The following is a 26,832-nucleotide window of genomic DNA, read 5'->3' on the forward strand; positions in this document are numbered from 1 at the left end:
GAAAACTAAACAGCTCCACCTACAACAAAGGGAGTATGAGAGCCTACCCAGTAATTTGGACTTTGTGGGCGGAGAGCTCGAAGGGGCATTCACTGTCTTTGGGCCTGTCTACACTACAAACTTAAATCGACCTATGTGAGGTTGACTTACAGCCACCACAGTAATTACTGCAGAGCATGATGTCCACGTTACCCTCCTTCTGTCAGTGGTGCATGTCCTCACCAGAAGCACTTGCACTGACTGAAGATGGGCCGTGCGGGGGCTCAGAGCCAGGGCTCTCAGTTCCACACAGCTCCCCAACGGAAGCCCAGTTGCCCCCCCGGGGGTTTTCCCCTCCGCACTCACAGCTGAGAGGGGGGGGCAAGTTGGCTGGAGCTTCTCGCCGCCAGCAGGTAGATTTGCACCTAGTGTCTGGTCAGCTGCCGTGCTCCTTGCCCCAGAGTGGGGAGCTGGGACCCAGGGAGCAGCACAGCAGGAAGTGGAGAGCCTAGGTGGCAGCGAAGTTCAGAGTGGAGACCCAGCAGCAGCCCAGCTGAGGATCTGGGAGCCAGTTTTCTTGTCCAGAAGAGCATGAAATTGACAAGACAGCCAACAGGAACCTAATGTCTACACAGACACTGCATCTCTCTGACTACACTGACATAAGCTGTATGGCTCTCATGCAAGTGGAGTTATTAGTTGCTGGAGTAGGGCACTTACATCGGCAGGAGGAAGGCTGTATTGTAGACACTGACATAGTTAGGTCAACATAAGCTGCCTTATAACGACCGAACTCTGCAGTGTAGACCAAGTCTCAGTGAGACAGAGGCTCTGTGTACACTATGGACCTTATAGCAGCACAGCTGTGCTGCTACAGCCGTGCCACTGTAAGGGCTACCGTGCAGCCACTCTTTGCTGGCAGGAGAGAGCTTTTCTGCCAGCAAAATAAACCTACCCCCCATGAGCAGCGGTAGCTTTGTCAGTGGGAGACCATCTCCCGCTGACATAGCTCTGTCCACACTGGCACTTTTTGGTTGTAAAACTTTTGTTGGTGTGAAAAAGCACATCCCTGACCAACAAAAGTCTTATGTAGACATAGCCAGAGACAATACAAGCAGAGGCAGAGAGGGTCACAGCAAGCAAGACAAAAACAGAGAGAGAAAGCCAAGGAAACGCAGCCTGGAAGCATAGTAAAGTGGCCCTGAGATAAGGCTTTTTTCCAGACAGAGTGCTGGATGTAAAGGCAGGCTGGCAACAGTGAACAAAGGAACTGTCTCCTCTTTTTGTTACTCTCTCCATTCGGAGAAAAAGGACTTTGTGCACTCCTTGTAAATAAACAAGATACCACCAAAGAAAATATCAGACTTCATTCTCAATTTCTATTCCCATTTGGTACATCCTCAGAGCCCAAAGTTTTGGCTGACCACTCAGGTCAAAATGGAAAGTTATACTACAATAACAAAAATTAAAGTCCAATAATGGTTGTGTTTCTCTTAGTAACAAAATTAACCCATGTAAAAAACCATCTACTTTCATGAACTGTAGATTCAGATTATGGTACAAATTGTGGCCTCTCTATTGTCTACTCCTTTGCAAAGGTTGAGAAATACAGCCATCTAACTCTTCTTGCAGTCAAATAATTCATCAGTTATTCCATTGCAAATTTAGAAACAATCCTGGTGTATCAGGGCACCATGTGAAAAAAGGGATGGGTGATGAAATGAAATAGTATAGGTTTTATACAACACAGTGTATAATGTTTAATAATATCAGTGTAGACTTACTCTTTCTCTTTCTCACTTCCTCTGCAAAAAAGAAGGCAACATTTCAGTGCGTGAATATTTTTGTCTATACAGGGTATAGATAAGGTTTTCTATGGAAGTAGGAGTTGGATATGAAACAAGCTATTTGGAAAATCAAAGGAAGGTAGTATTGGAAGCAACCTGCTATCAAGTACAGGTAAAACTCTGGGATATCTCATTATAAGCTTGAGTTAGGTCTTCTTTTTCTACATAGAAGTGTTTCCTGAAAAGAAAGGAGCATAAAGATCCTGATGCATTCTTATCTATATAGTTGCTATGTCACCTTCATAATTAAAGTTAATGGGGATGGGGAGAGATACTGCACTACTTACACCCCTCCACTGGGAACTGGGAACTACAAAAAGCCAACAGGCAGAGAACAGGAGAAGAGAAAAACTTTCTTACTCATCTGGCTGCATTCTGATTGGCCTTGGGCTCCATAAAGGCTGTCTCTAGGGTGTGACGAACCTTTTCACTGATCATTTGTTTATGGAGGGAGTATAACCTCAGATAAGGGTGGATGGTGGGGCATGGATTTCGCTTACCACTAATGCCCTCCTCATCCCACTCTAACGAGTTGTATTTGGCTCTTCAACTGTCCCATGAGAGCATTAAGGGGCAGCCTTAATGCCCTCAAAGAGCTGGCCCTGAGGGGGCTGGAGAAGTTGGTAAGTCTTTCAGGCCAGTGTGGGATTCTTATGGTCTGTGGCACGGAGCCGGGTCTAACTGAAAAACCTTCTATAGGGGCTGGGGAGTCTTGACTCCAGAAATCCCCAAGGACACTTAGATTGTCAGCTCTCTGGGGCAGGGATTGACTGTTCTGTGTTGTACCGAGCCTGGCACCGTGGGGTCCTGGTCCATGACTGGGGCTCCTAGACCCTACCATAAAACAAATAAAATAATAATAATAATTTTTATTTAATTGTATAGTTCAATTTGGTAATCGTTTTTATAAGCTACAAAATGTACTATATAATGAAATGTGTAATAAATATGAAATGCCAAATTTTATGTTTTGGCTAATTTTAAACAAGTACAAGTTTATTTACTCTTCAGAAATTGGACAGAAAGATTCAGGTCTGGGTAATACCCCAAGCATGTTTGGATTTTCCAGGCAAAGCAGATCTGTGTGAAGTTTCATGACATTTCATTGCCCCCGCCCCCCCCCCCCAGTTATAAGCAGGCTGGCCTTAGGGAAAATGTCATCCAGGGAGAGCTTGTATTTTGGTGCCCCCACGCCCCCATCACCCCTGAGCCCCACTACTTACCCCCCCAACTGCATTGACCCGAGCTTCCGTCTGTAGCATTGCACCCAAGGCCCATCCTTCTCCTTGCCTCTTGACAATGTCACCTCTCTCCCCCCCCCCCCCCCCCCCCCGCACAGTGCACTGGGCAGTGGCCCAAGTTGCCCATCTGTAAGGCTGGCCCTGGTTCAAAGTAAAGGTCTTTGTCATGGGGAAGAGGGGGAGGGACTGCACTCCAGCTATTCCTGGGCACATGGGAAACTGACTGTATGTAAGAGCAGTTCTGAGGGAGCTGTTGTCGATGTCAGGGATTGGATCCAGAATATGAGGCAGTACAAATATGGCTTTAAGTCACCATTTCCTCCCTTCCCACCCACAGAGAGTCCTGGCCAGGACACACTGTGTGCCAGAACAGAGAACTGGAGCCTGAGTGTGGATGATTTTGCAAGATTGGTCCTTAGGCTGCTTCAGAGTCAAGCTGCTTCCAAACAGTTCGGAGGGCAGGATGTGAGGATTCCAGAAAATACAGTGAACATTTGCACTGCCGACCTTCTGTATGTGTGGGTGAGAGAGAAGGAGAGAGAGAGTGAACCTGTTGAAATTTCCAGGCAGACTTACTTATTAATTCCTTGAGAGATTCTGGAAAAGAAAAACAGCTCTTTAAATACCTGCACATTGTTTTATCTAAACTGCATAGTTACAAAATGTAAATGATTTTTATTACAATCCATGTGTCCTGAGAAATAAGTTCCAGCCCAATCAACTATTATAACACACTGTCAATTGTTAAGCTTACAGCATTTCTTCATTAAACTGTAGGATTTGCTGCACTAAAATCCATAGTTTGATATGTCCCTGTGATTCGCCAGCAGTTTACGGCTAAATTTTTAAAAGTAATAAACTGCCTATCTCCCATTGATTTCAATGGGAGTTAGGTATCTAAATGTCTTTAAAAACTGACCCTTAGTCCTCTAAACAAAATCCACAGCTATTGATTAAAAAAAATAATACAAGTTGTATTCAATGGGACTATGCTGGATTAAGGCATATGTGGTTCTGTTCATGGGATCAGACTCTAGGCTAGGGTTACCATACGTCCAGATTTCCCCGAAAATGGTACTCAAATCCCTGTCCGGGGGGAACTGCCAAAAAGCTGAACATGTCCGGGGAAATAGGCAGGCATAAGCCAGGGCCCGCCCGGCCCCAGCACGACCCGCTGGGTCCGCAGCGCAGCCCAGCCGCCCCGACTACATTGTAGCGAGCTCGGGTGGGAGGAGGAGGAGGAGGGGGAGGCGCAGTCGCAGAAGGTGGCAGAGGGGCTGCTGCCACCCCCGCAAGCCGGGCCGACTGCGTGCCCCTGCCGAGCCCGCAGGACCACGGGGAGGCCGGGCCCAGCCAGCGGCTCGGGCTTCCCTCGTGGGCGGGGACTCCCCGGCCACTGGGGGACTCTTCCTGCGGCCCCGTCGCCCCGTGCGGCTCAGAACCCTGTGCTCGGCGGCGGCAGGAAGGAGGCTGCGGCGCAGGGCGGGGAATGCGGCATGTGCTGAGGCTGCAGGGACCTGTGCTGCCCCGGTCGCCGCTGAGCATCCAAAGTCACGGCCAGGCAGAGGCTGCCGGTTGAGCGGGGGAGCAGGGCAGGCAGGGGCATAGAGGCTGCAGGGGCAGGGGGGCGCAGGGGCAGGGCAGACGGGGGCGCAGAGGCTGCAGGGGTAGGGGGGTGCAGGGAGCACAGAGGTTGCAGGGACAGGGGGTGCAGGGGCAGGGCAGGTGGGGGGCGCAGAGGCTGCAGGGCGAGGAGGAGCAGGGCAGGCAGGGGCATAGAGGCTGCAGGGGCAGGAGGGGTGCAGGCGCTGCAGGAAAAGTGTGGAGCAGGGGGCACAGAGGCTGCAGGGGCGGGGGGGTGCAGGGGCTGCAGGGCGAGGGGAGCAGGGGTCACAGAGGCTGCAGGGGCGGGGGGTGCAGAGGCTGCAGGGCGTGTGGGGAGCAGGGGTCACAGAGGCTGCAGGGCCGGGGGGGTACAGGGGCTGCAGGGCGAGTGGGGAGCAGGGAAGCACTTAGCAACCCCCAACCAAAATCAGAGTGGGAGAGAGGAGGGGGAATGCGGAGTGCTCAGAGGAGGGGGCAGAGTTGGGGCAGGGACTTTGGGGAAGGGGTTGGAATGGGGGCGGGGTTGGGGCGGGGACTGGGGTGGGGAAGGGGCGGAGCTGGGGCAGGGCCAGGGCCCCCGTGGAGTGTCCTCTTTTTTCAGTGTTGAAATATGGTAACCCTACTCTAGGCTGTATCAAATGTAAGCTGATACAGACATTTATGTGGACAAGATGATGTAAAGATTAAAAAAAGACAATAAATATATGTATATCCTGTTGATCTTCTCTGAGTTAAACTGCTGAAAAATCCATGCAGACTTACTCATTTCCTTCTCGATGGATACTGGAAAAAAAAACATATTGAAGTGTCAGCACATTGCTTTATCCAAATGATGTCATTATAAAATGTAACCTGATTTTGTCAACTAGAAATTGTCCTAAATGATAAGCTACAGAAGAACCATACTTGGGGGATTTTTACTAGATAATATTAAAACATTAACGCCATACACTCCTATTATGGCGGCGCACTGGTTCCAAAATAGTTAAGGGTTGAGATAAGCTCATTTTTTAAAAAAGGTGATTTTTCCAAGTGCTCTAAAATCCATATATGATGTCGATGGTGCTTCTTTGTACCTTAACTGTATTTCCTGCTTTTCAGATTTTAAGTATAGTTTGCATGTGACAATGGTATGGAATGGAATGGTACGAGACACTGTGTGCATTCACAAAGTTTTTGGTCAGTGAATAGTGCTCTTCCAGCAGTAGGTGTCATGGTGTTTTTATAAAGGTGGGTAAGAAATTGTATCCTCATTTCACAGAGCTGTAAACTGAGGCACAGGCAGCAGAAGAGATGTGACTGTGGTCATATAAAAAGTGTGTGTCAGAGCCAGGAATAGTTTTCTTGTCACTTCACTGGAGTTGGGTAAATACTGCAAACTGTGAACAACATATTCTTGCCTGTATACCTATCCTCTTACAACAATGAATTCTTTAGCTGGAACTGATATTTGGGTTGACCATGATTCACACATCTCCATGCAGCAGATGTTTTGTCTGTGGGTTTAATATGAGCTCTTAGGGTAGGCAGCAGGTTATAAACTTAAGCCCCCATGAAACTCAGTACAACCACCACCTCTTTCTCATTATTCAAACCATTAACTGTTATATACACTTCCAGTCTTTCAATAAAGGGGACTGGTCCTTTAATGAGCCTGCAAACAATTGCATTTTCCCAAAACAGCCAGGCATTTTTAATCGTTTTCCCCCCACTGAGCAGTTGTATGCCCAGTGGATCCAGTTTCCTTTTACTTCTACTTCCACTAGGCCTCTCCAGTCACTCTCTGTTTCACAGTGTTCCTAGATTAGGAGCCCAGCCTCATTGCCATTTATTGTGTCTCTTGCTCTTTGCATAACAATTGCAGTATGGAGAAACCACATGGCACAGCTGGGTCCCAGATAACTCTGTTTATGAAATATAAACATGCAAGCAATGTCTAGATGCATACATACTGCTGCTCTGAGTGGTCTGTGGTTGCTTCAAAATTATAGAACATGGTGAGAAACACCAGAGGGCTCACAGAGAATTTAAAGGAATGCTACCCTATTACTACACACAATAATATAGGCGTATCAAAGTAATATAGCATTTCCAACACACAAGATTAAAAAATCACAACCAACCCTCCCAACCCCTCCCGCAAAACAAACAAACAAACAAACAACAACAACAACAAAACCAGCCCTCACAGAAGTTAAAAACAACAACAACATTTTTTGACCTGTCTTCTGGTTTCTGGACTCCCCCTGCCATCACCCATGTGGGTGACAATCAGTGTTGTTAATTCTCATATATTTATAGTGAGTAAGTAGATTTTGTCCCCTGCTTGCCGGAATATCCATCTGAGATCAGATTTCACACATTGGTGTAAAGTGCAGCCTGACTGCAAAGATGTTCCAGCTTCTCCCAAAAATCAAAATAATTAATTCTGTGCTCCCTCCCAGTCCCACATCAATTCATTTTGTGTTTCCCAGCCGCACAGCTGTCCCATCCTCCATCAACTCTTCCCATCCACCACACATCTTTTCTGCACTCCCCAGCTCCACTTTTTCCCAACTCCCCTGACCAGTTCTGCTAACATGATTCTGGGATTCATTAACAGGTGTGTTGTGAACAAGACACAAGAAGTCATTCTTCCGCTCTACTCTGCACTGGTTAGGCCTCACCTGGAGTATTGTTTCCAGTTCTGGGTATCACATTTCAAGAAAGATGTGGAGAAATTGGAGAGGGTCCAGAGAAGAGCAACAAGAATGATTAAAGGTCTTGAGAACATAACCTATGAAGGAAGGCTGAAATAATTGGGTTTGTTTAGTTTGGAAAAGAGAAGATTGAGAGGGGACATGACAGCAGTTTTCAGGTATCTAAAAGGGTGTCATAAGGAGGAGGGAGAAAACTTGTTCACCTTAGTCTCTAAGGATAGAACAAAAAGCAATGGGCTTAAACTGCAGCAAGGGAGGTTTTGGTTGGACATTAGGAAAAAGTTCCTAACTGTCAGAGTGGTTAAACACTGGAATAAATTGCCTAGGGAGGTTGTGGAATCTCCATCTCTGGAGATATGTAAGAGTAGGTTGGATAAATGTCTATCAGGGATGGTCTAGATAGTATTTGGTCCTGCCATGAGGGCAGGGGACTGGACTCGATAACCTCTCGAGGTGCCTTCCAGTCCTAGAATCTATGAATCTATGTTCTATGTACACCCAAGCACTAACCCCACTGGGAGTTCTTGGTCACAAAGCACAGATTGACGGGGTTTCTAGAAGTTGTGCTGTCCCAGGCCTGCTATCAGCATGACATACAGCCAACATAGGTTATTCAGTGTGCACTTGACATAGTGCACAGAGAGTACTAGAAATTAAATACGGTATCACTTCCAAGGTGTGAGTGGAAGAGACAAAAACCAGGGAGGATTTTCCCGTTAGACCCAGTGATTTATCTGAGAAAGACAAAAGTGAACTTTTCAACATTGGAACTTATTTTAATGTACAAGTTGACACAATTGCTCAAGTTAAGAGAATAATTTCCCAGAGTGAGAAATCAGTGCGAACTTACCTATCTGAGCCCGCAATTCACCTGAAAAATAAAAAAAGCGATTTTTTAAAAATATGAATTGATTTTAGTGTCCAAATTGAGATAATGGCTCAGTTTCCTAGAGTGATAAATCATTCTGCCTGACACACTGCCAGTCAAGTTCCCCCATCCCTCCCCATTACTAACTGCCTGTCCCTGCCCACAGCCCCTGTCCAGAAATAGAGTTACAGAAATGCAGCAACATTTGAGATTTCACTCTGTAAATTGCTCTCTCATGAGGGTGCCATGGAGTTGGAATAATCATTCTTTGATCCACAGAAAATGTGCAACATGGGTAGGGACCATGTGAGCTGCCCTTTCACAGCCCCACCAATGTGTTTTCACCTGCCCTGGAGAGACACCTGCTAAGTGTTGGAGGGGAGTGAAGTCTCCAGGACTTACTCAGTTCTTGATCTGAATTCTGAGGCCTTAAATGCAGTTCTCTCTCTCTCTCCATAGTTTCCTATATTTATATGGAGTATTTGGGGCAGATGATGGAGCAGTTAGCACAGAGGTTGAGGTCCAGTGGGACCCTGCAGATCACAGCAGTTTCAGAAGACCTTTAGGCTCTGCAGGCAGTGGAATGCCTCATCTTAATGTCCCTGATAGTCCTTTGAAAGCCCCCTGTGACATAGATGCTGAGGCTTTGAATGTCAGGGAAAGGGCATAGCAAATCTGTGTTGGTCTCTCATGTTCCCGGTCCAGTTCTTCAATGGTGCTGGATGGCTTCAGGGCAAGTCTGCAGCTTTGAATGACCTGTGTCTCAGTGAGGAAAGATATTACAGTCTCAGAGACTCTGAAGTTCATAGATTTTAATATGGGCTGAGGGAGCCTCTTCCTTTGATCCTTCGCTTCCCTTTCCTGCTGTTTCCTTTTCCTATGTTGTACCTGCTGCCTCTTGACACTTTTGTCCCTGTGTCTTATGAGCCACCCAGTGAACTCCTGCCCTGAAACCCTGATATATGAGCCCCTGCCCTTTCCCCATCCACAGCTCTGCTTCTTTAACTGTCAACAGCAGTGATGACTCTCCTCCCCTTTCCCTGACACAGGATCCTGTCTCTTTCAAATGTATTAGTGTGTGCATGCATGGGGGGAGGGGGATGTGTTACTTATTGCTGTGCTCACTGTTTTCAGGGTGCACAGACTATAGAGCCGTCTACACAGGGCTGCTGCATGTGCCCCTTACACTGCACAGTGATGGAATACACCCCTGGATTCACACATTACACATTATTGTAATAATAGTAAAAGGCAGGCCTTGTAAGGTATCATTTGGAAAAAAAACAACCCTCATAATTTGATGGTAAATATAATCCTGAACAAATATGAGTGACAGCAAACAGCAAGTCAGCAAACGGGTCTGCTGTAAACAAAGGAATGTATGCTTGCCTTAATGTTCATTTAACCACTACATAGAGTCATCAAGCAGGAAGGGGAAAACAAGGAAACACAAACATCTGGGGAAAAAATCAGGGAACATCCTTCCCCACAAGATCTTTGTCTGCTAGTTCCCAGTTGAAAATGTTTTTCAAGAGTAGGACTGAAACTAAAAAAAGAAGGTGCAAACACCCCAAGAAACTCTCCCCCACCCTCATCTGCACTTAAGAAGACAAAGGGAAACAAACATTGGACTCAGGGAGCTCCTGACCTGAAGAATTTATTCTGTAGCCTAGATGGAAACATGTGGAAAGAAATTTTACTTAAATCTAATATAGTTTGCTAAGTTAGGCACACGTAAGTGTTTTATCTTTATTTTTCTTGTAACCATTTCCAAATTTTATGTCTCATTACTTGTACTCACCTAAAATCTATTCCTCTGTAATTAGTAAACTTGATTTACAGTTTTGTCTAATCCAGTGTATTTAAACTGAAGTTTCTGGGTAACTCTGTTTTAAGGTAACAAGCTGGTATATTATTCCTTACAGGAATAATGGACTTGATCAATTTTTACTGTCCAGGAGATGGCTGGGCAGTACAGGACATACATTTCTGGGGGAAAATCTGGGACTGGGGGTGTGTTGGGGTCAACCTGCAGTATAATCAAGCCCGGTGAGAGCCAGCAGATACACAGAGACACTCAGGGTTTGGCTTGTATGCCGGAAGGCTGTTTGTGAGCATTGTAAGGCACCCAAAGCTGCAGGGCACTCATGACAGCCCCCCATTGGTCTGAGTTGTACCCTGGGATGTCACAAGCGCTTCCTGGCTTTAGCTCTGTGTCTGACTCAGCTAGCTCCCGAGTACATAAAGTAGTCATTGAGCACTCTGAGGATGACAGGGAGGAAGAAGGAGAAAGAGCTCAAGGCTCTTTTGCTCCCTCCTCCCGCTTCATGAACATGCTGGCTTGGCTCAGGAGCTCCCTGTCTCCTCCCATCTTGGAAAAATACTGCCCACTCAAGAGCACTTCTCCTCTTCCCTCCAAGGCCTCTCTCTGAGCCTCAGGGTCAAGGAGGAGAGAAGAGGAGAGAGCCTAGTGCTGCTACGTGAGCATTTCCTCCTCCTCCCCAGTTCTACCAGTGGAAAGCCCCTGGGTCTACAGGACACCACCTGACTGTGCAATGTAGCACAAAGAGGCTGACCCTGTTACAATGTGGACTGGAGTGCACAATCCTGTACAGTTGTGAGCTCTGAGCCAAAGTCCTGCACTCAGTAGTGAACCCCGCTGAAATCTCTGGGATGGTGCAGATGAAAATGAGGGCACCATTTGGCACCCAGAGTGTAGCTAAGTAACATAAATGAAGACTTACCCTTTTCCTGTTCAAGTTTCCCTGTCAAATAAAAACAGTTATTTCACTGTGTGCATAGTTTTCAGACTGGACAAAGATCTATTATTTCTATTGTGGATTCTAGTGAGCAGTTGAACTCAATATCTGCATGTAACCTTCTCTTCATCATCTAGTACAGGGAAGGGATGGTGGCCTGAGCCTGGAGCAGTTTAGCAGCCACCTGTTCAGACATGCAAGCTCCTGCATTTCCTATTGCAATTGAACTGGAAATATATGAAGTTAGTAGGAATGAGCCCGAACCACATTGTTCAGATGAGATTCTGAAGGTTTCCACTGTTTGAGAGAAAATGTGACCTGTGATTAATTTCAGTCCCGTATCTTAGAAACAGCATCTCTGTGTCAATCAATGTGTTGGGTTTGAACTATGACATTTTTAATAATTTAGATTTTGAGTGACTTCAGAAATAACCTCTTACCCAGGGCAATGTTCCAGCAGCTGCAACTGGTTGAAATGCTGAGCTAACAAATTCCTGGATTTAATAAGGACAGGGCTGGATACTGCTCATTTTTGGTGAAGGACCCTCAGCTTCAGCAGTTGCTTTCCTTTTCATCCATCAAAGCCCAGAATAGTTGATATTAAAGACATACTGAAACTTCTCCATTTCTCCCAGGCATTTGTCTGGGGAAGAGGAATTAGTAGGTGGTATTGGGTGGCGGGATGAACTTGGAGGAGATGTGAAGGGGAGTGCAGTTGGGATGATTTCTCATGTTTGATATTTTTTCCCTGCTGTATGCTTCACCAAATATTGTACAAACTACAGAGTTCTGGATGAGTTCATTTACAGTAATTAGCACTAATATACTTGTAATTATTCAGAAAATGTTCAATTTTCTCTGTTAACATTTCAGATTACTATGTTGTTGGTGTATAATTCCTTCAATGTATGTTATGGACAAACTATATTTCCTAGAGAGGATGGACACAGGAAAGGAGCAACAGCAATATTGAACCACTAAAACTATGACACTACATATGTCCTGTGTTGTGTATTTGGTTGTAATGGTTGTTGTTACTATGGCAACTGAGTTGGATTATTAGGGGATAGCCCAGCCAGTTTGGGCTGGTTTGTTTAGTTCAGTGTGTGAAAATAAATGGGTGCTTTTTAAGGCTCACAGCTCTCTGGTCTCAAGTGATTTCTTCCTAAACCTGCTGCCCCCAAGGATTAAACAAAGTGGCAACGAGGATGGGATCCCTGTGCTGCTCCAGCAACAGAAGGAAGTAGAAGTGAAGGTTAAAAAAAAAAAAGAAAAAAAACTACCAAACTGTTTTAGCTGTTGCTTGTTTGCACTGACTGTGCTGGCTTTTTGGTACTGACTGTGAAACTGAAACTAAAATCATGGCTACACTTACAGGGCCACTGGAACCTTTTGAGGAGACTATAGTGCAATGGCACGTATATACTGAGCGTTTTGAGCTTTTTGTTATTGCAATGACATTACAGAAGAGAAGAAGGCGCCAATATTCTTAAGTGTTGTAGGGGCTAACACCTACTCCCTGCTACGCAGCTTACTACACCCTGTTAAGCCTGAGACCAAATCTTACAGTGACATTGTGGAAATCCTGGGGTCCCATTTTTCCCCAAAACCACTGGTAATTGCTGAAAGATATAGGTTCCACAAAAGAGATCAAAAAGAAGATGAATCAGTTGTACAATGTGTAGCAACTTTAAAAAAGCTTGCAGAACACTGAATTTAAGGAGATGTTAAATGATGCCCTGCGTGACCGGTTAGTGTGTGGCCTATACAGTGAAGTTATATGGAAGTGCCTATTGACAGAGGCTGTTGATATTCCAGTCTCCATGGAACTGGCTACAAAGGAGGCACAATACATCGGTGCATCTCCTAGGGTGCATAAAGTGTCACAAGAACCTACCCACAAACTGTGCAGAGTCAGGAATGTTACCACTGTGGCAAGCCAGGTCACCAGGCATCAGAATGCTGGTGTAAGGACCTGGTGTGTCAACACTGTGGCAAAAAGGGACACATTGAGTGTGCCTGTAAACAACAACAAAAAAGAGGCCTGTGGTCTGGCCAACCAAAAGGCGAGCCCTGAATACCCTAGAGCAGACCCAAGATGACCAAGGTGATACCTCATCGCAAGAAGAAGTGCCACTGCACATTTTGTCTTTGCCAGTGGGCTCACATGAATACTGGGTAACCCCGTTGTTGGAGGGCAAACCTATACGCATGGAACTGGACACTGGTGCAGCCGTCTCGCTGGTCTCCGAGACTGTGTATAAAGAAAAGCTACAGCATCTTCCGCTTAAGGCAACAAAAACTGTTCTGAAGACGTATACGGGAGAAGCTGTGCCCATGTTGGGCACTATTGATGTTAAGGTGGAGCTCAATGGATAGGCTGCTAAATTGCCACTGTTTGTGGTGAGAGGTAATTACCCAGCCTTAATGGGTAAGTCTTGGCTTGGGAAGATTCAGCTCAACTGGACAGAAGTGCACCGAATGACTAAAGAAGAAACCGGTCTGATCACTATACTAAGGAAACATGCTGCTGTTTTTGGAGAGGATCTGGGAAGTATGAAGGGAATCACTGCACATTGAATATTAAACCTGACAGTCCACCAAAATATCTGAAAGACTCATAGACTCATAGACTTTAAGGTCAGAAGGGACCATTATGATCATCTGGTCTGACCCCCTGCACGCTGCAGGCCATAAAACCGTCCCCGCCCCTTCCCTGGACTCTGCTGCTGAAGTCCCCAATCCTGTTATTAGTGGCCTCAATCGGCAGAGACCCTCCTGCTAGAGATCCCTGCCCCATGCTGCGGAGGAAGGCGAAAAACCTCCAGAGGCTCAGCCAATCTGCCCTGGAGGAAAATTCCTTCCCGACCCCAAATATGGCGATCAGTAAGACCCCGAGCATATAGGCAAGAGTCTCCATCCTGACCCCTTTTAGCCATTATGCTATTTACCTACCATTGCTTGGTTTTCCTTGACAACTATGTTTTACCATTAAACCATTCCCTCCATAAACTTATCTAACTTAATCTTAAAGCCAGACAAGTCCCTCGCCCCCACTGTTTCCCTCGGAAGGCCGTTCCAATATTTCACCCCTCTGACGGTCAGAAACCTTCGTCTAATTTCAAGCCTGAACTTCCCCACGGCCAGTTTATATCCATTCGTTCTCGTATCCACGTTAGTACTAAGCTGGAATAATTCATCTCCCTCCCTTGTATTAATCCCTCTAATATATTTAAAGATAGCAATCATATCCCCCCTCAGCCTTCGCTTTGTCAGACTAAACAACCCAAGCTCCTCTAGTCTCCTTTCATACGACAGGTTTTCCATTCCTCTGATCATCCTAGTGGCCCTTCTCTGCACCCGTTCCAGTTTGAGTTCATCTTTTTTAAACATGGGAGACCAGAACTGCACACAGTACTCCAAATGAGGTCTCACCAGCGCCTTGTACAACGGAAGCAGGACCTCCTTATCCCTACTAGATATACCTCGCCTAATGCATCCCAAGACAGCATTGGCTTTTTTCACCGCCACGTCACACTGTCGACTCATAGTCATCCTGCGGTCTACAAGGACCCCTAGGTCCTTCTCCTCTTCCGTTACTTCTAACCAATGCGTCCCCATTTTGTAACTAAAATTGTTATTGGTCATCCCCAAATGCATCACCTTACACTTTTCACTATTAAATTTCATCCTATTTCTGACACTCCAATTCACAAGCTCATTCAAGTCTCCCTGCAGGATATCCCTATCCTCTTCCGAATTTACAACGCCTCCCACCTTCGTATCATCCGCAAACTTTACCAGCCTACTCCTGCAATCGGTTCCGAGGTCAGTTATAAATAGATTAAATAAAATGGGTCCCAAAACCGAACCTTGGGGAACTCCACTGGTAACCTCCCTCCAACCTGACAGTTCACCCTTCAATACGACCCGCTGCATTCTCCCCATTAACCAATTCCTTATCCATCTCTGGATTTTCAAATCGATCCCCATGTTTTTCAGTTTAACCAATAATTCGTCATGGGGTACAGTATCAAACGCTTTACTGAAATCCAGGTATATTAGGTCCACCGCATTTCCCTTATCTAATAAATCCGTTACTTTCTCAAAGAAGGAGATCAGATTCGTTTGGCACGATCTGCCCTTCGTAAAACCATGTTGTAAATTATCGCAATTGCCACTACCCTCCAGGTCCTCAACTAATTTCTCCTTCAAAATTTTCTCCAACACCTTGCACACTACAGATGTTAAACTAACAGGCCTGTAGTTACCCGGATCACTTTTTTTCCCTTTTTTGAAAATAGGAACCACATTAGCTATTCTCCAGTCTAACGGGACCACCCCCGAGTTTACAGATTCATTAAATATTATCGCTAACGGGCCTGCTATTTCCCGCGCCAATTCCTTCAATATTCTCGGATGAAGATCGTCCGGTCCTCCCGACTTAGCCCCATTAAGGCGTTCAAGTTTTGTTTCTACCTCGGATTAAAGCTTGAACTGTGTCATATACCATCAGGCCAAAAGTTGAAGTGGACCTGGAGCGCCTGGTCACCAATGGAGTCCTAATACCAGTTACCCATAGCCCATGGGCCACTCCTATCGTTCCAATAGTGAAGAAAAATGGCTCCCTCCGGATTTGCGGTGATTTTAAAGTCACTGTCAACCTGGGGTCGCCGGCCTGGCTGGGGGACAAAAGTTCAGTAAGATTGATCTGAGTCAAGAGTATTTACAGATGCACGTCGATGAAAAGTCCCAAGAGCTTTTGACTATTGTGACTCATAAGGGGCTTTATTGATACTGTCGCCTACCCTTTGGAATAACGTCTGCTCCCGCCCTGTTCCAGAGGGCTGTGGACCAGATCTTGTGTGGCTTGCCAGGAGTTCAGTGCTATCTGGACGATATCCTGGTCACTGGAAGGAATGAAGAGGATCACTTAAAAAATTTAGAGGCTACCCTACAAAGACTGGAAGAGTATGGCCTACGAGTCATAGAATAGAATCATAGAATAGAGTCTGCAAAGACAAGTGTGAATTCTTCCAGCCCTCTGTTGAATATTTGGGACACATCATTGATGTTGCGGGTCTTCATAAGGCCCATGCAAAAGTTAAGGCTATTGTTGAGGCTCCCCCACCTCGAAATGTTAGCCAGCTGCGCTTGTTTCTAGAACTACTGAACTATTATGGAAAGTTCATCTCACAGTTAGCCACACTGCTAAAACCACTTCATGAACCCCTTGGGCAGAACAAGACCTGGAAGTGGACTGAAGCCTGTAATGTTGCATTTAACAAAGCTAAGGATGCATTGCTAAATTCTGAAGTTCTAACGCACTTTGATCCATCCTTGCCCCTACAATTGGCCTGTGATGCCTCCCCTTATGGAGTGGGAGCAGCAGTGTCACACATTATGCCTTCAGGAGAAGAGAGACCTATTGCTTTTGCTTCATGCACTCTAAACAAAGCAGAAACTAACTATGCCCAAATCAAACGTGAGGCATTGGGAATCGTTTTTGAAATTTGGAAGTTTCATCAGTACCTGTTTGGGCGGAAGTTTACTCTTCTCACAGACCATCGACCTCCGACGTCAATTTTTGGACCCTACACAGGCATTCCCCCATTAGCTGCTAGTCGTATGCAACGTTGGGCATTGTTACTTTCAGAGCACACATATGAAATCATATATCAGAAATCCACTCTGCATGACAATGCAGATGGTCTCTCAAGGTTGCCTTTGCCAGTCAAACATCAAGATAGTGCCCAAAAGGAAATCTTCTACTTTGAACAGGTAGAGAATACACCCATCACTGCTACTCAGATAAAGAAGGCAACTCGTGTTGACCCAGTATTGTCCTAAGTTATGGACCTGGTGATGCATGGAAAATCTCGACAAACCTCTCCGGTCTCACCAGACCTTGTTACCTACATGTCCAGGAGGATGGAGTTATCGATCCAATCTGGTTGTTTGTTGTGGGGGAGACGTGTCATTATCCCACCACCACTGAGATCACAGATGTTAGAACAGCTACATTCCGGTCACTGTGGAATAGTGCGCATGAAGGAAATTGCACTAAGCTATTTTTGGTAGCCTGGATTGGAGAGTGCTATTGAAGAGAAGCCACAAGCTTGTATGTCATGTCAGGGTGTGAGGAATGCATCCCAGTGGGCACCCTTACACCCATGGGACTGGCCAGAAAACCCATGGCAACGTATTCACGTTGACTTCGCTGGCCCCCTTGAAGGAAGCATGTTCTTGGTGGTAGTAGATGCCCATTCTAAATGACCAGAAGTCTCTATAATGCAGTCTACTACTGCAGAGAGTACTATCCAAAAACTACGAGGACTCTTTAGTCGGTTCAGTCTGCCAGAACAACTTGTGAGTGACAATGGACCGCAGTTTGTCTCTCAGGAGTTTCAAAATTTTATGAAGGCAAATGGGATACACCACATCACTTCAGCTCCATATCATCCATCCACCAATGGATCAGCTGAAAGATTTCTGCAGACAATGAAAGAAGCTTTGAAATTGGCAAGGGGACAACACTCCATTCAAAAGCGTCTGGATACCTTCTTACTTTCCTACAGAAACACACCTCATGCTACGACCAAGGCATATCTGGCCTTTCTAATGATGGGACGACAGCTGTGCACTTGCTTTGATCTGATGAAACCTTCTGAATCCCGACAAATTGTGCAACATCAGCAGCGATATCAAGTCATCAGACGTGCACCCAGAGCGAAATATCGAACCTTTAGCCCAAGACAGCAGGTTTTGGCTTGGAATTATACTTCTGGAGTGAAATGGGTCCCTGCCACGATCATTGCTCAAACAGGACCTGTTTCCTACACAGTCCGGACTGCAGAGAATCTCACCTGGCGGCAACATGTAGATCAGCTGTTGCCAGGTCATGCCACTCCTCAGGACACATCTTCAGTTGAGTTGTCTGACTTCACCTCTTCTGGCGAGACATCGAATCAAGAATCACCTGTTCCTGACTGTTCTCCTCCATTACTGCCGGTGGCTGAGATACCCCCTTGCCCAGCACGAGCTGATACCACCTCCTCACCCATTCTTGCTACGAACCCTGAGCCCACTGTCAGGCCTGTGCCCAAGGTACTTTCAGGTGCAACAATACCAGAAGTTCACCGTAATCCACCTAGAGACAGAAGACCTCCTCAATGGCTGGATCTTTAGCTAGGGCGAACCCACAGTTATGGGGCAAAATAATCCCCAGGGTTTAGCCAGGAATGGAGGCAGTCTACCCTCCTCTAGTTTAGTGTTTGTTTTATTTAGGGGATGCTCTTATTAACTGGGGAGGGATATGTTGTGTATTTGGTTGTCATGGTTGTTGTTCCTATGGCAACTGAGTTAGATTATTAGGGGATAGCCCAGCCAGTTTTAGCTGGTTTGGTTAGTTCAGTGTGTGAAAATAAATGGGTGCTTTTTAAGGCTCACAGCTCTCTGGTCTCAAGTGATTTCTTCCTAAACCTGCTGCCCCCAAGGATATAAGATCCTGAGAAACAGATTAGAGTCTGGACTATCTATACCATAAAATTGATGTCAGCCTTCAGTGTCTCCTTGCTGTACTAAAGTCCACTGGCTCACTTATTACAAGAGGCTCCAAATCCACAAACCCTTCCTTGTATGTGGAATCTCATTCAGTAGAGATCCAGTTAGCATCAAGGGTGTGACTACACATCTGTTTGCTGGGTCAATCATTAGGATGTTTCAAAACCAAAATGCTTCCATTTTTTTCTGAGGGTAGTAAGAGATATGCAATTTTGAAAAATATATTTAATATTTTATGTGGTAGAAATCTTCTGTATTTTACTGAAATTGCTTCAATATCCAGGTCAACTTACTCTTTTTGTCCATCAGTGATTCTAAAGGAGACAGAGAGAGAGAGAGAGAATGATTTAAATGTGTACATCTTGTTTACTTAAAACTGTATATTCTCTAAATCTATTTAACTGTATTAATTAAAAAAAATCTCCTAAATTAGAAGGTATAAAATAACCATGAAAATCTAAATGCTTTCTAGTTTTTGTCTTAGTAGGGAATGATAATAACTTAGCACAGCATGTCACTGGCAAGAGCCAGGAATAGAACCTACTTTTCTGACTGTAGCTAGATGAATACCAGACAAAGCTACTCTCCAACTTTCATTTTGGTTCATGAACACATTCACTGTGACTATAAACCTGCCCCTTACGTTGAATTTTCTGTAACTATTCCAGCTATGTTCGCATTCTCCTGAGCACTAATATGTAAATGAAGAATGGAAAATATTCATAGAAAGTGAGCTTATAATTACAATTATCTGGGTCATAATGTTGACCATTTTTAAAATTTGGAACATTAGCTTTCTCCCAGTCTCCAGGAACTTCCCCAGTGCTCCAAAACTTATTGAATATCAGCATTAACTCAGGGCTGCCCGGGGGGGGGGGGGGGGGCAAGTGGGGCAATTTGCCCCAGGCCCCGGGCCCCGCAGGGACCCCGCGAGCCCTGGCCCAGCAGCGGTCCGGGTCTTCAGCATTTTTCGGTGGCGGGGAGGTCTTTCAGTAATGCTGAGGACGCGGAGCAACTGAAGGGCCCCCCGCTGCCGAAATGCCGCCGAAGACCCGGACCGCCGCCGGGTGAGTACAAGCGCCGCAGCTCCCCTGCTTTGCCCCAGGCCCCCTGAATCCTCTGGGCAGCCCTGCATTAACTGCCCAAGAGCTTCTCAACAATCTATTTTAAAACTCTTCAATACAAGTTCCCTGGATCTGCTGATTGAAATTGTCTAACGTTAGTAGCTTCTGCTTAACTACCTACAGAGAAACTCTTGGAATGGAAACATGATGAGACATGTAAGCTGTCCTTTCACAGTCCCACCATGGAAGTGCCTTAGCCCTGTCCTGGGGGACACCTGCAAGAAGTTTGAGGGGAGTACAGAATCCCTGGCTCATTCAGCCCTTGGATTTTCTTGTGAGTCTATGTGTAACTGACTATCTTTACATTTAATGTGTATGTATAGATACATCGATGAACATGGCCAGTTGTGGTGGTAGGTTAGGGTCTGATGTGAGAGGTGAATACTTTTCTGGATGAACTGGACTCTTCCCATGAACTCCACTCTCTATGGACCACCGAATTGCCATCAGATGGCAACAGTTTCTGCCAACGATTGGTACTGAATGTGAATATTTAGTATTCACATTTCACGACTACAAATCAGAAATCATATTTAGAATCCCCCAATCTTCTGGTCTCCTCTGTTCTTCAGGTTGAAAGCCACCTTTCAGTTATTAATAAGAACTCACCCTTTTCCTCCTCAGGACTATCTGGAAAACAAATAAATAGAGTCAAACTTTTTACAAATACACTTTGCTTGAGAAAAAATGTTCAGCTGTGCACTGACAGCATGGTGCAAGGCTGGGTTGGTGCTGAGGGGGATTTTCCAAAGCAGTGTGTCAAGTTTGTACAATTCACAGCCTGGAAGCACAGTAAAGTGGCCCTGAAATAAAGCTTTTTTCCATACAGAGTGCTGGATGGAAAGGCAGGCTGGCAACAGTGAACAAAGCAACTGTCTCCTCTCTTTGTTTCTTCCTGCATTCGGAGAAGCAGGACTTCGTGCACTCCTTGTAATAAACAAGGTACCAGCAAAGAAAATATCAGATTCCATTGTCAATTTCTATTCCTATTTGGAACATCTCCAGAGCCCAGAACTGTGACTGACCACTCAGGGCAAAATGGAAAGTAATAATAACAAAAATTGAAGTCCAACAACAGTTGTTTTTGTCTTAGTAACAAAATTAACCCCCCACCCCCCAAAAATCATCTACTTTCATGAACTGTAGATTCAAATTATGGTACGAAATGTGGCCTCTCTATTGTCTGACCCTGTGCAAAGATTGAGAAATACAGCCATCTAACTCTTCTTGCAGTCAAATAATTCATCAGTTATTCCATTGCAAATTTAGAAACAATCCTGGTGTATCAGGGTACTATGTGAAAAAAGGGATGGGTGGTGAAATGAAATAGTATAGGGCTTATACAACACAGTGTATAATGTTTAAAAATATCAGTGTACACTTACCCTTTCTCTCTCTCTCTTTGTCTATAAAAAGAAAGAAACAATTCAGTGTGTGAATATTTTTGTCCATACAAGGTTTAGCTAAGGTTTTCTATGGAAGTAGGAGTTGGATATGGAACAAGCTATGTGGAAAATCAAAGAAAGGGAGTATTGGAAGCAACCTGCTATGGGCTAACAAGTACAGGTAAAACACTGGGATATCTCATTATAAGCTTCAGCTAAGTCAACTTTTTCTGCATGGAAGTGTTTCCTGAAAAGAAAGGAGCATAAGGATCCTGATAAAGGGAACATCCTCATGTGTTCTGATCCATGTAGTTGCTATGTCACCTTCATAATTAAAGTTAATGGGGATCGGGGACATACTGCACTACTTACACACCTCCACGGTGACCAGGGAGCAACAAAAAGCCAACAGGTAGAGAACAGGATAGGATAAAAACTTCCTTGATCATCTGGCTGCATCCTGATTAGCCTTGGGCCCCATGAAGACTGTCTTAGGTTATGAAGAACCTTTTCACTGATTATTTGTTTATGGAGGGAGCTTAACCTCAGCTAAGGGTGGATGGTGGGGTATGGAACATGGGATGGGCTCTTCACTTGCTGCTAATGCCCTCCTCATCCCACTATAACAAGTTGTATTTGGCTCTTCAACCACCCCATGAGAGCATTAATGGGAGCCTTAATGGTCTCAAAGAGCTGGCCCTGAGGGATTCTGGGAAACTGTGACAGGCAGCCTGGTCTAACTGAAAAACCTTCTATAGGGGATGGGAAGTCTTGACTCCAGAAATCCCAAAGGAACAGAGGGATTTCTCACAGCATGGAAGGCGCTACATTTCACACCCATAGTCTTCTCCACAGAGGCCTGAGGGAAGCAGGTGGTGGGGAGCAACCAGCCGGAGCAGAGAAATGTTTTTATATTCCCTGGAACAATGTGCCTGAGGGTCCAAGTAGTCACATGAGGGAGCATTGGCAGCTGCCTGCAGCCTTCACTCTATTTTGATAGCGTTTTTGGGTGGGAATTATGTCATGTGAATGGTTCATTCCGGCTGTTTCAAGGCACAGCTAACATCAGACGTCTGTCAGAGGTAGATGGAGGGTCAGAGTTTAGGAAACATATTTTCTTTCCTACAAAAAAAATTGACAACACTCAGGCTGCTGGTGAGCTGTGACTTTGCTCCTCATGCTATCCAGTGTTGTCTCATTGTTTCATTGTGCTCCCCGTCTGTCTGTATCACTTGTCTTAGAGTGTCAGTTCTCTGGGGCAGGGATTGACTGTTCTGTGTTTGTACCGAGCCTGGCACCGCGGGATCCTGGTCCATGACTGGGGCTCCTAGGCCCTACCATAACACAAATAATAATAATAATAATAATAATTTATTATTTAATTTTACAGTTCCATTTGGTAATCGTTTTTATCAGCTATAAAATGTTCTAAATAATGAAATGTGTAATAAATATGAAATGCCAAAACTTATGTTTTGGCTAATTTTAAGCAAGTGCAAGTTCATTTACTCTTCAGAAATTGTCCAGAGATATTCAGGTCTGGGAAACACCCCAGGCATGTTTGGATTTTCCAGGCAAGGCAGATATGTGTGAAGTTTCATGGCATTTCCCCCTCCCTCCCACCCGCCTCAGTTACAGGCAGGTTGGCTTTAGGGAAAATGTCAGCCTGGGAGAATTTGTATTTTGGTGACTCTGGCATCCGCTGCTCCCCGGGCTCCCCTCCTAACCTCTATTGCTACTGGCCCCCTACTGCCTCCCTGGGCCCTCCATCCATCCCCCCATTACATCTGGCCTCTGCTGCTTCCATCACCTCTGATGAGGTTCAACAAGGACAAGTGCAGAGTCCTGCACTTAGGATGGAAGAATCACATGCACTGCTACAGGCTGGGGACCGACTGGCTAAGCAGCAGTTCTTCAGAAAAGGACCTGGGGATTACAATGGATGAGAAGCTGGATATGAATCAGCAGTGTGTCTTTTTTACCAAGAAGGTTAACGGCATATTGGGCTTCATTAGTAAGAGCATTGCTAGCAGATTGACAGAAGTGATTATTCCCCTCTATTTGGCACTGGTGAGGCCACATCTGGAGTATTGTGTCCAGTTTTGGGCCCCCCACTATAGAAACTACTATTAAAACTCTTCCTGTGAACTAATTTACAACAATGTCAAGAATTTCAATACTAGTTTTTGCAAAAGGAACCAGTAAACAATGATTTTTTTTTTAATGGATAGGTTACAACATTGACAGTAACAGATGAAATCCTCCCCCATTGAAATAAATGGGAGCTTTGCTATTGATTTCAATAGGGCAGAATTTCATCCAAGAAATCACTCCCAGATCAGATACAGATATAGAATTCCCATAGACAAACTGCCTTTCAGCCTAGGGGGGAAGAATGGGCCCTTCCCTGCTTGTTGATGTAATACATCGCTGACATATGGTCGGTGAGAACTGAGACTGTTGTGTTCATAATGTGAGGCAAGAATGCCTGGCAAGCCAGCTCGACTGCCCTGAGCAAGTTGATGTTGCTATGGAAAGAAAGGTCCTCCCTGAACCACAGACCATGAGTCTTGAGGTGCCCCAGGTGGGCTCCCTAACCCAGAGCTGAGGTGAGGAGACCAAGTGAGAGGTTTGGGGTTTTGTGACCTCCTATGATCCGAACACCATGTCAAGGAGTGGAGGATGTGAAGTGGCACCATGATTGCCCTGTTCAAGAGGTGTCTGGAAGGGCAGTACACTGTGCCAGCCAGGCTTGGAGAAGTCTGAGTCTCAGCCTTGCATGTGGCACTACATAAGTAAATGAAGCCATGTGACTGAGAAGGCTCAAGCAAAGCCAGATGGTCGTAATCAACTGTGATTGCAGGAAGCATATTAGCATCTAGATGGCCCAAAAACATTCCTTCGGGAAGAAGGATCTTGCCAACTGGGAGTCAAGCACTGCCCCGATGAATTCTATTTTCTGCACAGATGTCAGGGTCGACTTCTGCACATTGATGAGAAGACCCAGTGTTTGGAAGGTCGACTGTATGAGGTCGATGTCAGACTCCACTTGTGCTCAAGATCAGCCCTTGATGACCAAGTCATCAAGATACAGGAACACTTGGACTCCTCTTTACCTCAGAAATGCTGCCACCACTGTCATGCACTTGGTGAAGACTCATGGGTCAGCCAAAAGACAGAATGGCAGGGCAGTGGATTGATAATGACTCTGGTTCACCACAAATCTCAGAAACCTTCTGTGGCTGTGGAAAACTGAGATGTGGAAGTATATGTCTTTTAAGTCAACGGTAGCATACCAATCCTGTGAATCCAGTGATGGAATGATAGACACCAAGGACACCATGCAGAACTTCAGCTTCCTGAGATAGTGATTCAGCCGACACAGATCTAGAATGGGTCTGAGACTTCCCTTGGCCTTGGGTAGCAGAAAGTACCAGCAATAGAACCCTTTTCCACTTAATGGCAGCGGAACCTCATCTATGGCTCCCATGCTGAGGAGAGATAGCACTTCCTGTTCTAGCAGGAGCTCGTGAGATGAGCCCCTGAAGAAGGATGGGGAAGGTGGGTGGGAAAGTGGGATTGTAGCGGGGTGATCAACCCACTCCAGCCCTGAAGGGGTTAAAGCAGCCCTAAGAATGGGCTGTCCTGGGGATCCAATAAGAAAAGGCTGGGAGGCAGCCAATCAGGGCCACGCTGGGCCCTATAAAAGAGCTGCAGGGCCAGAAGGCAGACAGTCTCTCTCCAGCCTGGGAGGGAGAAGGGCTAGCTGCCTGAAATGAAGGTACCTGAACTGGAGCAGTGCTGGGGAATAGGACAAGGGAGCTGGAGAGCTCCAGCCTGGTAAACCCCTAGGCTGCAGGCTTTGCTTAAGGCCTACTGAGGTACTGGGGCTGCAGAGATACAGCCTGGGGATAGGCAAAGGCAGCAGGTCCTAAACCCTTCCCAATGATGAGTGGCCATTACAGACTGCAGTCTGCCCGAGTGAAGGGGGGCTAGATGACGACTGGCAGTAGCCACTGAGGCAAGGTGGGTTTAGAGGGTTGGGGGTTCCCCTGGGAGGGGAGACCCAGAGTGTGGGGGAACTACTGGGCCAGAACCCAGAGGTAAAAGGGCATTGGGGTCCGGGAGGGATATGGGGCCAGTGGCAGGCGAGACACACCGGCCTGCAGAGGGGACTCTGTATGCTGGAAAAGAGCTAATTCCCCGACAACCAGCAGGAGGCGCCGGGCCAGTGAGTCATCACATTGCTACAGGGATAAAAATAAATGGAAGGGTGTAACCAAACTCTATTGTGTTCAAAACCCAGCAGTCAGAAGTGATCCACTCCCAGGCTCTGAGAAAATGTGAAAGGTGGTTTGAAAAGATAGAGGACGATTGGATCCTGTATAGTAACTGGTAGGTTGTCCTCAATCAGCTTGTCAAAATTAGTGTTTAGAGGAGACTGAGTGACATGGAGATGACTGAGGAAGTGGCCTACATTCAAACCCCTTGGTCTTCCTTGTCCACTGATCATGCTTTACTGGCTGGGCATAGAAACACCCTCAATACTGTGATCTATACGGTCTCCTGGTTTGTGCTGGAGAATGCAGGTCCAGGGACTTTAGTGTTACCCTGGAGTCTTTTAGGCCATGCAGTCTGGCATCAATTTGCTCAAATAGCAGGTCCTGGAAGGTTTGTTGTACTTCCTGCAGGAATCCCGATGCCTGCAACTATGAGATTGAGCCCATGATGACTGCTGTGACCATAGATCTAGCTGAGAATCCGTGGCATCCAGGGCTCCCTGCAGAGAGGCCCTGGCCACTGACTTGCCCTCCTCCAAAAGGGTTGAGAACTCCTACTGGCTGTCATGGAGAAGTCTGTCCTTGAACTTATTCATTGCTTCCCACATTTTAATGTCATAGCAACCCAGCAAGTTGAAGCACCTCAGTCGAGTTGGCTTTCCTGCCCAGAAGATCCAGCTTCTAGGGCTCCTTCACCTTTGGAGCAGACCCTGTCTGGCCCTGATGGTCCTTCTTGCTGGCAGCCACTACAACAAGTGATCCAGGAGGAGGCTGAGAAAATAAAAACTCACATTCCTTGGCTGGTCCAGAGTATTTCCGCTCTGTCCTCTTGGTAGTAGGACGGAGGGAGGCTGGGTTCTGCCAGAGAGTCTTAATAGGTCCCATCATGACCTCATGCCAGGGGAGAGTGACCTTTGCAGGAGCCGCCACCAATAAAATGGCCAAGAAGCTGTCAGAAGGCTCCTTGACAACATCAGCTCCTCCACCCCTCCCGGGCTACCTTGGCAGTTATCCCCCTATTTGTGTGATGAATTAATAAAGAATGCATGAATGTGAAGTAACAATTACTTTATTGCCTCTGCAAGCGGTGATCGAAGTGGGGAGGGGAGGGTGGTTAGCTTACAGGGAAGTAGAGTGAACCGGGGGGAGGGGGCGGTGGTTCATCAAAGAGAAACAAACAGAACTTTCACACCGTAGCCTGGCCAGTCATGAAACTGGTTTTCAAAGCTTCTCTGACGTGCACCGCGCCCTGCTGTGCTCTTCTAACCACTCTGGTGTCTTGCTGTGCGTAATCAGCAGCCAGGCGATTTGCCTCAACCTCCTACCCCGCCATAAATGTCTCCCCCTTACTCTCACAGATATTGTGGAGCGCACAGCAAGCAGTAAAAACAACGGGAGTATTGGTTTCACTGAGGTCTATCCGAGTCAGTAAACTGCGCCAGCGAGCTTTTAAACGTCCAAATGCACATTCTACTACCATTC

At 46.0% G+C, this 26,832-nt stretch overlaps 1 protein-coding gene across 1 annotated transcript in view; it reads right to left on the reverse strand.

The window, feature by feature from the left end:
- LOC122173337 (E3 ubiquitin-protein ligase TRIM39-like) overlaps nt 1-26,832 on the reverse strand; it is an 86,680-nt gene that overhangs the window by 25,634 nt on the left and 34,214 nt on the right. Inside the window, exons 18-25 of the mRNA XM_065571843.1 lie at nt 21,071-21,091; nt 20,295-20,315; nt 18,855-18,875; nt 10,984-11,004; nt 8,222-8,242; nt 5,435-5,455; nt 3,644-3,664; nt 1,764-1,784 (exon numbers count right to left, since the gene is read on the reverse strand). Coding sequence (XP_065427915.1) covers nt 1,764-1,784; nt 3,644-3,664; nt 5,435-5,455; nt 8,222-8,242; nt 10,984-11,004; nt 18,855-18,875; nt 20,295-20,315; nt 21,071-21,091 — 168 coding nt within the window. The remainder of the gene's footprint in view (nt 1-1,763; nt 1,785-3,643; nt 3,665-5,434; nt 5,456-8,221; nt 8,243-10,983; nt 11,005-18,854; nt 18,876-20,294; nt 20,316-21,070; nt 21,092-26,832) is intronic.

Source organism: Chrysemys picta, chromosome 17 (genome assembly GCF_011386835.1).
Source record: "Chrysemys picta bellii isolate R12L10 chromosome 17, ASM1138683v2, whole genome shotgun sequence".
Lineage (NCBI taxonomy): Eukaryota > Metazoa > Chordata > Testudines > Emydidae > Chrysemys > Chrysemys picta.